Source organism: Elephantulus edwardii, unplaced genomic scaffold (assembly GCF_000299155.1).
Source record: "Elephantulus edwardii isolate Elephantulus edwardi_28Jun2011 unplaced genomic scaffold, EleEdw1.0 scaffold00243, whole genome shotgun sequence".
In the NCBI taxonomy this organism is placed as follows: domain Eukaryota; kingdom Metazoa; phylum Chordata; class Mammalia; order Macroscelidea; family Macroscelididae; genus Elephantulus; species Elephantulus edwardii.
Genome location: NW_006399993.1, coordinates 4,192,266 through 4,204,282, shown reverse-complemented (window position 1 = coordinate 4,204,282; position 12,017 = coordinate 4,192,266). Strand labels below are relative to the sequence as shown.

Genomic DNA, 12,017 nt, shown 5'->3' with positions numbered 1-12,017 from the left:
AGGGACAGCGCAGGAGAGGAAGGCCCTCTATGAGGTGGATTGATTCAGTGACTGGGATAATTGGGATGGGAGTGTCAGAGACAGTGCGATTGGCATAGGACAGAGCGGAGTTTAGGGCTGTTGTACACAGGGTCGCTATGAGTCGCAGGCGACTCGACGGCACATAACAACAACAACAACAACATTTATTTATTATTCACTTACCTATTTATTTATCTAGTATTTATTGCTGTTATTTTTATGTGTCATTGGGTCAGAACTGACCCTCCAGTGAGTTTTCAGAGGGCATAAACTGCATAGAAGTAGACTGCCCTTCTTTCTTTCTCCCACTGAGCAGTTGGCAGATTTTAATAACCTGCCTTTGAGTTGGCAGTGCAACTCCTTACACACTAGGCTACCAGGATTTGTTTTTTAACTTTAATATTCACTGAGCACCTATATTAAACAGTTTAGTGAAGCACTAAACTCCTTGCTGATTCTGAATCAGAGCTCTGACCACATCAGTTTCTTATTCACAAACCTCCTACATCTCCTCAAAATCTCAAAAAAATATCCACACCCTCTAACTTGACAGTCAAGACCCTGCTTATTTCTGCTTATTTTCTAACCAGAACTTCCCATTCCAGTCAAAGGAAATCACTTACCTGTTAGAGCTTCTCTATACAGGCCCATCTACAAAATCTTATTAAATACTTCAAAGATCCTCAAATTCCAGTATCCTTGACTCCAGGAAACTTCCCACTGACCTCCCCAGAAGACTGTCTTGATGGGTCTGATATCTCCAAGAACTAGAACAGCATATCGACAGAGAACTGCCAGAGATACAAGCTGGGTTTAGAAGGGGCACTAGGGATATCATCACTGATGTCAGATGTTATCTCAGCTGAAAGCAGGGGATACCAGAAGGAAGCCTATTTGTGTTTTATTGACTATGTAAAGGCATTTTACTATGTGGATCACAGCAAACTGTGGCTAACATTGAGAATAATGGGGATCCCAAAATACTTGATTGTGCTCATGCAAAACCTAGACCTAGACCAAGAAGATACTGTCTGAACAGAGCAAGGGAACACTACATGATACAAAATCAAGATAGGAGTGCATCAAGGATGTATCCTTTCTCCATACCTTTTCAATCAATATACTGAACAGTCTGAGAAGCTGTACTGCATGAAGTGGCATCAGGATTAGAGGAAGACTTATGAACAACCTGCATTATCCAGATGATATAACCTTGCTCGCCAAAACTGAGGAGGACTTAAAGCACTTTCTACAGAAGAGATCAAGGATCTATGCAAGAACCAAGATCAGTGCAGTCTTCAATATGGATTGCATCTCAATACTAAGAAAACAAAAATCCTAACCATCAGGCCAATTGTCAGCATCATGATAGATAAAAGACTGAAGTTGTTAGTGAGTTCACCTTGCTTAGATCCAAAGTAAACACACCTGGCACCTGCAGTCAGGAAATCAAAAGATGAATTGGCAAAGATGAGATGCATTGGGAAAATCTGCTGTTAAGGACCTCTCCAGATTGCTAAAGAGCAACCATGTTAGTCTAGAGACTAAGGTATGTCTAACACAGGCCACGGTCTTCTCAACTGTTTGCTATGAAGGGCAGAGAGTAAGGATGACAGAAGAATTGATGTCTTTGAGTTGTGGTGCTGGAGAAGAGTATGGAACATACCATGAACAGCCAAGAGAACAAACAGGTCCTAGAGAGGGTGAAATCAAGTTGCTTATTGGAGGCAAGGACTTTGAAGCTCCATGTCACATAGTTTGGGAATTTGTCAGAAGGGACCAGTCCTTAGAGAAGGACATCATGCTTAGAAGGGTAGGAGGTCAGTGTAGGAGAGGAAGACCTTGGATGAGATGGAATGACACAGTTACTGTGACAATGGGGTATTGTGTGTCACAGACTTGAAGTTGCCTCAAGGTAGGACAGGGTTCTAAGCCCTTGTTCCTAAGGTCTCTAAGAGTCCTACTTAACTCAATGGCCCTAATGACAACAAAAACAACTAGGGTGTATGGAATAGTTCCTTCGGAAGTGAAGAGCAGTCACTGTGGAAACCTTGTAGAATGCTTTTTCCCTCAGCCTTGGCAGAGCTTTGGAATGTTTCAGAAAGAGTGATAAAGGACACCTCAGATGTTGGTGAGATGTAAATGACACAGTAGTTACCAGAGCTGGTGAGGAAAGGAAAACCACCCTGGGGACAGGCTAGGTCCTTTTATTTCAGTCATTTCTAGGTGGAGACAATTGCCTATTTCATTTTCGGCTTCCTCCCAGGATGTGAACTCACCGAGGACAGGAGCTTCCACTAAATATGCTAAGCACCCACTAGGTCCCAGTGACTATGTGATGCATGATGGGCTAGTGTGTAGCAGTTAACTGGTTTGATGCTCCGGTCTTTCTAGTGTATCTCTCCAGTCTCCCATCAAATTTATACTTTCCCAAAGGCATTAAGGTTATAATACTGTCATAACATCATCCAGGAATACTCAGGCTATTCCCTACTGAAACAAAGCCCAACTCTGCCTGTCGTACCTCGCTGGATAGCATTTGCATGAATACATGTGCACATGCACACAAATAAGATACATGCAAACAAATATACTTTCTGACAGATGCATACAGGTTGATGGCTGCTTCCCTATACAAACACATACCCTCAGAAAAAGATATGCCCACACCCATATCCGCTCAAACAGACATAAAAATATATGGGCACATTCCAACTATTAGACACTGACATACAGCTACTCATAGACAAATACTATCAGCACTGGGATATCTAGCACAGTCTCCCCACCTGATTGCCTGGAATGACGGCTACTCCATACCTCTCCTAAGAATTTCCCTGGGGTACAAACTCCCTACCTTGTACCCCAAGTGGCCCCTCCCAACTCAGCACTGCTCAATGGAGGCTGCTGCTCCTGCGGGGGGAGTCAATACCCTGTGGATGGAGCCATCGGTCAGAAGGACCCTGACTAATTAAAAGCTGGTGAGGTTTAAATAATTCATCTCCTTAACTCTCATTGATCGCTCAGTTTAGTGGCCACAGACTTGAAACAATATTAAACAACCTCTTCCAGCTCCATGGGAGGTGGGTAAGCTGACATGTGCCCACCCCTTGAAGGATATTACCCACTAAGGATGCCTCCATGAACAGGGGTACACTGGCCTGAATCCAAGGTTACCACTCAAAGCTCGGGCTCCAGCCTCATCCTCAGGGATGTTTTGAGAGGTCCATCTCAGTGTTCCCTTCTCACTCTCCCTTATTTTCTCCCCTACTGCTATCTCCTAGCTACGGAGAGAGCCCAATTAGGGTCCTGAATAAGGCACTGAAGCCCGCTGTATGTCAGGGGACTGGGGCATGTGGGCAAGGGACTGACCGAGCTGCCAGGGGGATATGCAGAGGGACTGACCAATGCCGCTGTGGGGTCGACCTATGTGCTGCAGGCTGAGGCCCTTGTTCATGTCTAGAAGTCCATTCTTGGGCCAGCAGCCCATGGCGAAGCTGTAAGCCTGGAAGACAGGAGATAAGAGTGGTTAAAAGAGGCCCTGACTGAACAGAAATACCACTGATAAAGATTAATATATATATATATATATGCACATGTTTACAGCAGCGTTTTATTTACAATAGCAAGAGTTGGAAACAATCCAACTGTCCATCAACAGAAGAATGATTAAAGAAATTATGGTACGTTCTTCACACAATATGTATAAATGAAAAATAATCAAGAATGTATGAAATACTGCACAACATGGATGAATCAAGAACAAATTATGCTGTATGACATAAAAGTCAAAAGGACAATTATGTATAAGACCACTAATATAAAAAGCTAAGGAAATGTTTACACATAGCTAGAATCTTGGAGGGTTAACAGTGATGGGAATGGGGAGAGAGGAGAGTAAAAATTAACGGGGCAAAAACAGAGGCTCTGACTCCAGAACTATTCTGGTGCCCCAAATCTTCCCACCAGGGGCTTACTCTCATTATGCCACCTCACCAGAGTCCCCTTTTTATCCTGCTTCACCAGAAAGCACCTTCCTTCTGTGGAGCCCCTTACACTGTCTCCCACCCATCAAAGCTGCCCAGCCCTGAGTGGTACCTCTTACCAGGGTTCTTCTCTGACTGCACCCGTTTACTAAGATCAGGACCCCTTATGTAACCAGGAGACCCTCTTTACCCACTTTTCCTTAGATTTGTACCCTGCCTAAGCCCTCTAACACTGCTTACTCCCTCTTCATGTTATTGGCCACAGAGACCAGTTTCAGGGGGCACTTTGGAGGCCAATACATCTGAACTCACTCTACAAACAGGAAAACTGAAGTCCAGAGTTCAACCGCCTGCCTATAGTCATTTTGATGTTCACCCTGAGACAGGCCTGGCTGCAGAGGCTGTGAGCATCATTTGAGGGCTCAAATGAGAAGGGGAGTAAGGTCACCTGGTCAACCAGAGCAGCTGCAAGGTAGCACCAGAAGAGTATGTGAGCGTGTCTGTGTGTGCAAGAGCATGTGCATGTACTGGGGAAGCAGATGCTCCTGCTGAAGGTCAAGTGCTCACTTATGCATATTCAAAGCGGCCACTATCGATCTGTGCTTAATTGTTTTCCTGGGGTTGGGGAAGGAAGTGCTGAGGGCATCGATCTGTTCAGGTCCCCAGCACTCCATTGTCCCCTCTGTACCCTATCCGTGACACCTGGCTTCTGGCAACCTCTATGTGTGAACAGGGGACACATGATAAGAGATAAAGGATAGCACTTTGCCTGCAGTCCCATAGACTAGATATGACTGACCTGGCACAAACAGGGAAACTGAGGCCAAAAAAATAAAAGCTTGCATGGGTTGCAACATAATTCAGTGGCTTCATGTGGCTTGAATTCCTCTGATGCTGTTAAAAAGAATCCCATGCTTTACCTGTGGATCTACATAGCTAACTAGCTGATCCTTCAGATATTACCTATCTCCTCACATTCAAGGTCCCCAAACACCAGACTGTGCTTCCTCCCTGTGGTAGGAGGGTGACAGCTTATATGAGACAGTGGTTAATAAGAATGAAGACTGGGCAAATTCTCAGAAGTTAGCTACTGATAGCACTGAAGTGACAGCCTGCCATGGTCAAAAAGGCAATGCCCATCCCACAGCTCATTCCACTACAGTCTTTGTCTTAGGGAAGAGGGCCCAGATGGGAGGCTTCTGTGCCTGGGCCAAGGTACTACCTTCACATCTGCAGGGATCAACACACTGGTCCCACAGGTCAATAGAGGGCAAAGCATACTTACATCTTAGCACTCTGCAAGCCATTTTCCTTTTTCCATAGAGGTACCAGTCACAACCCAAATTCCCACCCTTTCCCAGGCTACAGCTGTACCCACAAATTGGGCCTGAGCACAGGCTCAAGGACAGAGGAGAGGACGCTGGCTGAGAGCCAGGGCAGAGCCAGGGAAAGCAGCCAGTGGGTGGTGCACAGCTGGAAGATCGGCTGAGCATGGTCAGGACCGAAGCTGGAGCTCAGTGGGCCAGAGAGCAGTGGCGGGCCGGCTTTCAAGTACTTTAAAATCACTTACAAAGGCCGGATTAAATGATCAGAAATTCCATTTAATAGGACAAATAAAGAAATAACAATCTACTCTATCAGCCCAGGGAAGGCAAGCTAGATAGGGGGTTTTTTTCCCCTCTAAAAAGGAAAAAGGGAAGGAAGGGGGGGGAAAAGAAGGATAATGTGTGTTTATTCAAGCAAAGAAAAAAATATTTAAGTGATGTCAGGGAGAAGATTGCAGTAACTAGTGAAGAATAACATCGTCTACTTTGCTGTCAAATCACACCCGAATTTCAGTAATAGATTCTCGGCTGACACTCAATTCAATTCGAAGGTGATCCTGCTTTATCCCAGCCCATCAAATATTAAACACTTGCATTAGCAGGTGCTGCCGCTTCCCGGCTTAAAGTGGCGGGCGGGCGGCAGGGCTGCGGAGGCCTACGCTCTGCCTGCGGCTTGAGGACAGGGCAGCTCAACGTTATCTGCACGTCATCCTGAGTCTTATCACAGCTAAGCTGGAAGACCACTTCAGATAACATTAGATGCTTGCCCCAACACGTCACCACGATTAGATTATTATTATAATTATGACACCGCCCCCCAAGATCTTCCACAGGCCGGGACTTATGTAAAGGAGATGGAGGGCGGCAGAGCCCAGGAGGACCAGACAAGGGTCAGAATGCACCAGGGCAAGCTGGAGTCCAGGACACAAAAACAGAGGTACCAGGCATGGAGGCAGCCCCATCCTGCCTGATGGATGCCTTTCAGGAAGGGCAGTCTAGCTTGTCAGAGGGGAGGCGAGATGAATTGGCATCTCCACCATGGCCACGGGTGTCATGCCGCAGTTTCATATTCCCAGATAAGGCATGCTAACCAATTGCTGCCGTGACATGGCCTCATCCAGCACCTCCAAAGGGGGGCGCACGGCAGAGGGGAAGGGGGCGGTGCATGCACATGGGTCTGCCAAGCTCCTAATAAGTGGGATTTAATTTTTACAAATGCTGCTTCCAGCGGGGCTTTCACACACCAGACAAAGTCCAAAATGATATTAAAAGCGGTTAATTAAAACTGCTCTCCTTCAGCCTGGGTTCTGCCTCTGCTGTTCCTGCTGAGAGCCCTGGCATGTCTCCCCCAGGTAATGTCACAGAGCTGAACCCTCAGATACAGCTACCAGCCTCTCAGAACACCCTAGGCACAGCACTTCAAGCGCCTCACAGCTCTCACCATGTTGGGAACCCGTGACGCACAGTCAGCAGATAGTAAATAGACACCCAGAGAGCACAGAGGAGGAACCTCTAGCAGTCAATGCTCCTACTTATCTGTGGTCGTTGCACCTGTTGCCCCACTGTACCTGTGCCCAAACTCCCATCACCCATTTATAAAGCTTACCCCCATCCCCATGGACATACACATACCCACAGAGTGACCATTCTCTCTGGTTACTCTGCCATCCTTCATGTCATCCCGCCCCCCGCCCCCCATAACCCTTTTATATTCTATCTATGAATCATAACAAAGATCCTTCTGGGAGTCCAGCTAAGGGCAAGGCGAAGTGGGTTATGTCTCATAGAGACTACGTGAGAAGTCAGGGCTGATTCCAGAAAACCATCAGAGCAAGAGCAACAGGGAAGGTGAACCCTGTGGGCAGTCCCCAGGGGACAAAGAAAACACGTAGACCCAAATGACACTGAAGGAGCATAGGAAGGCTTCCCGTCACAAGTGGTATTGGAGTGCCTTCAGAGTTTGACAAATGAACGGAAGGACACAACCCCAGGCAGAAGATACAGCAGGGACAAACACAAAGGGCAGGTGCAAGCTTGGTTACAACAGAGGATGCAGGTGTTGCTGGAGCAGTTAAGGTGGGCACCTGAGGCACTCCCTCTCCTTCCAGCCTAGACTGTGGTTGTCAGGTGCCTTCAAGTTGACTACCTGAGCCTGCTGTTACAGTCACTGTGTCCACCCATCTCGCTGAGGATCTTCTCTATGGGACAGGATAAAGGCCCAGCAGCTTTCTGACCAAAATCAGGTAGGAATTTTGTTTTAAGAACTCTTGCCAATAAACAGCTTGTGCCTAAATCTCTTTCACAACACTGATTCCAGATCCTCTGAGTGCCCGTTCTCCAGCTACATCCACCAGTCATTAAGGCCTATCTATCCAGTTATGCAGAGCATAAAGTCTAGAAGACTCTAGGATTCCTGGCTTTGGGGTGGTGGAAGGTGGGGTAATCGGAAGAACATCTGAGGAGCTCCTGAATCCCATTTAGGGAAGGTCCTAATACTAGGCCACAGAGGCAAATGAAGTAGGTGTAAAAGAAGCTGGGTCTACCAAGCACCCCAGAGCCCATGCCAGGGAGGCACGCACACTTCCCGTCCCCTGGGCTGCTGTAATTTCCATGCGCCGGGAAGCAGGTGCCGAGCTGCTCCTGGCTGGCTCTCTCCTCTCACAACTCTGCCCGCCTTGGCTGCTGCCCCATTAGCTTAGTGGCCAGCCATCTGCGACGGGCCTGCCGCACAGCCCTGCTGTAGGCGCGGCGGGTGGCCCCCTGTGTAACAGGGAGCTTTGCCATTAGCGCCTTTAATATTCTGACACCTCAGCACAGCCTGCTATTACATGCAAACGCTGATCGCCCTGTGAAATTACATTGCTGGGCCCGCGAAATGGAATCGTGTATAATCAGCCTCCTCCATGCACTGTCAGTCCCATCACAAACACGGCGCCCGGCGGCTTACGGGGGCTTAGCAGCTGCGACAAGTGTATTGGGTTTAATAGATGAAGTAGCCCACATTGGCAGCAGCATCAGATCCTTCAAAGAGGCAAGAAGAGAAGCATCAACAGCTGCTATGGAGTCTTTGCCCATCCACATACTACAAGGGGGCTGCGGATGGGGTGGACACAGAGTAAGCAGGGCAATGGCTAGGCTAGAGGGCTAGGACCAGCTCAGACTACAGACAGAGCACAGACTGTTATAGGACTTTTAGAAAACTCAGAGCTTCCAAGCTGACACCAGCATATTCAGCCTCCTATGAGGTGAGAGGGAGCGCTGGTGGCCTAGTGGCAAGAAGCTGCACTACAATCCTGAAGGCATGCAGCTCAAGGCCACCAGCTGCTCTGCAGGAAAAAGAAGGGCAATTTCCTCGTGTGTGATTAACAGTCTCTGAAAACCCACCGGAGGGTCAGCTATGGGTTGGTTCTGACTCTACGGTACATAAAAACAACACATGAGGTGGGAAGAAACAGGCCTCTACCACGCTTCTGGGTGTCCTCTATCTAAGGCAAAACTAGGAACTAAACAAAATCACTCACCAATTTATAAGCGCCCAACAGAGACAAAGCTGTAAAGATGACACTCTAAAAAGGGCAAAGGAGACAAAGTCTGGCAGACTAAACACAACCTAACTTTTTCTCCAAAAGAACAAACATCTGTCTTGGGAGAAGTGCAATCAGGGTGCTCCTCACAGGCAAGGATGGTGAAACTTCATGACTCTGGACATACTGTCCAGAGGGACCAGTCCTTAGAAGAAGACCCCATGCTGGGAAAGACTGAGGGTCAGGCACAGAGAAGACGACCCTCAATGAAATGGACTGACAGGGTGACTGTCACGATGGGCTTGAGGATGTCACAGGCCAGGGCAAGTTTCCCATCTGTTCACAGGACTGTATCAATCAATGGTGCAGTACCTAATGACGACACTGTCTCCAACTGACCAACATGTCTACAACTGGTGAACCAAGTAACAAGGTCACAAATAAAAGTTAGGATGATACATGCCACATATCTATTACCTTGTCACTCAGGGCTCAATCTGAGTGTTGGGGGGAATAGTATGGTTCAGCTCAGGAGTTTAACAAACCTGGGTTTGATTCCAAATTTTACCAGTTATTAACCACATGACTTTGACAGCAGTGGGTGGGTTTTCTTTTTCCTTTATGTTAGTCAACCTCTCTAAGCTCAAAATAGGGTAACAGTACCTTCTGCCAGGTAACCTAAGGCAAATCAAATCAAGAATACCCACTTTTTTGCCAGATACCCTTGGTGCCATGATAGGGAAACTGAAAATGCACATTCCCTTTTAGAACACTGGTCCCTCTCTACTTTCTAGGTTCAGCCTACTGTTGCTGTTATGTGCCATTGTGTTGAATCCAACTTACAGCAACCCTGTGTACAACAGCCCTGGACCCTGTCCTACCCTGAGCCAATTTCATCGTCTCTGATACTTCTACTTCCACTACCCTAGCCACTGAGTCAATCCATCTCATCTAGGGTCTTCCTCTCTTGCTCTGTCCCTCCACCCTTCCAAGCATGATTTCCCTCTCCAAGAACTGGTCCCTTGCTTAAAACATGCCCCAAGTATGTCAGACAGAGTTTCAAAATCCTTGCTTCCAAGAAGCAGCACGGTTTTACCCTTTCCAGGACAGACCTCTTTATTCTCTTAGCAGTCCATGCATATAGCAGACTGTATTTCCCAATAGTGGCCACAGCACGATTTTCCATCTTCCATGTTCTTAGAATAGGATTTTGACTTATCTGCTTTCAAGAGGTATAGCCTTTGCACATTCTCTCTGATATATGGTGGGCTTTTGTGACTTTTCCCAACCAATAGAGTAAGGCAAAAGTAGTATTATATGGGTTTTAAGAGGAGAAATGTGGCATCAGGATTAAAGGAAGACTCAACAACCATTATGCAAATGGCACAACCTTACTTGCTGAAACTGAGGAGGACCTGAAGCACTTGCTGCAGAAGGTCAAGGACTGTAGTCTTCAATATGGATTGAAGCTCAACATCAAGAAGACAATTATTCTCACCACTGGGACAATTGGCAGCACCATGATAGAGAGAAAGAAGAGGCTAAAATTGTTAAGAATTACAGCTTGCTTGGCTCCACAATCAACACGCTTGACACCAGTAGTCAGGAAATCTGAAGTGCACTGGGAATATCTGCTGTCAAGGACCTCCCCAGAGTACTGAAAAGCAACAATGTCAGTCTAGAGACTAAGGTATGCCTAATCCAGGCAATGGTCTTTGCAATTAATTGCTATGCATCAGAGAGTTGGACAATGACTAAGGAAAACAGAAGAAGAATTAATGTCTTTGAGTTGCTGTGCTTCAGAAGAGCCTTAAGGATTCCAAGATAGTGGCAGTGGAGAGTACATTTGGAAGAGCCAGAGGAATAGCAAGCTGCATAGAGAGAGGCCACTAGAGAGTCCTTCACACCACACAGAGACCGACTATCACAGCGAGACGTGGACAGTAGGAATCTGAATCAGAACTTTTGTTGGAACAATTAGTTTTGGAACTACAGGAATACAAAGCCGTGGTCATGCTGTGGACCTGACCAAAGCTGGAAGCCACTAGCTGAGCTTCTGTGGTACTCTTCTGAAAGGAGAAAGCTTAGTGGGGAAATTGGCTGAATTCTTTTAAGCTCCACTAAGACCCAGTGGGTGTTTTGTGTGACATGGACAGTAGGAATATGAATCAGAACTTTTGTTGGAACAATTAGTATTGGAGCTACAGGAACACAAAGCCTCCGGGGACCTGGCCAAAGCTGCAAGATATTAGCTGAGCTGGTGTGGGACTCATCTGAAAAAGAGAAAGCTTAGTGGAGAAATTGGTTGAATTCTCTTAAGCCCCACTAAGACCCAGTGGGTCTGTTGTGTGATGTGGACAATTGAAATCTGAGTCAGAACTTTTGTTAGAACAATTTGTTTTGGAGCTACAGGAATGCAAAGTCACAGTCACGTTGCGGTCCCAGCCACTAGCCGAGCTTCTGTGGGACTCATCTGACAGGAGAAAGGCTAGTGAGAAATCGGCTGAATTTTCCTAAGCTCCACTTAGACAAGTGGGTCTGTTGCCACACTGCTTTATGGGAATTTGACTGAGTCTTCTCTGATCCCGTTCGACCCAGGACCCTGCATGGGCAGAGGCCGCTGCACGAGGGCCCCTAATAACTACCACTGGGGAGGGACGACTGATTGAGAACTGCTGGGTGGGAGACGGACAGCTGGAATTTGAGTAGGAAGCTGGAATTTGAGTAGGAACCGCAATCGTGAGCACACATGGACAGCTGAGGTCTGAGTGAGGTCCCCCAAGGGGTTGACCTGCCCCTATAATTGTCCTACCCTTTGGTCTACCCCACCCCCAGCCTGCCCCACCCCATTTGTCTCCATACCTATGCCTACATGTCCAGTCAATCAACTTGCCTCTAATTCAGAGCAACTTGATCTGTCTTACCTATAAGAGGCTCCTCTCAGTGGCTCTAAACTGACCTTTCCCTTGAATCAGATCAAGAACATATCAATGTCTCGAAGAAAGCAAACCATCCCACACAATATTCAAGAGCAAAGCAAGATGTCACTCCCAAAAGATGACATAGTATTGAGAATACCATGGACTTCTAGGAAAACAAATAGATTTGTCCTGGAAAGGGTTAAACCGGGTGGCTCCTTGGAGGCAAGGATTCTGAGGCTC

The 12,017-nt window shown here is 47.0% G+C and overlaps 1 protein-coding gene across 1 annotated transcript in view; it reads right to left on the bottom strand.

Annotated features, from left to right (window-relative positions):
• ERI3 (ERI1 exoribonuclease family member 3) overlaps positions 1-12,017 on the bottom strand; it is a 176,826-nt gene that overhangs the window by 32,507 nt on the left and 132,302 nt on the right. Inside the window, exon 8 of the mRNA XM_006899009.1 lies at positions 3,427-3,526. Coding sequence (XP_006899071.1) covers positions 3,427-3,526 — 100 coding nt within the window. The remainder of the gene's footprint in view (positions 1-3,426; positions 3,527-12,017) is intronic.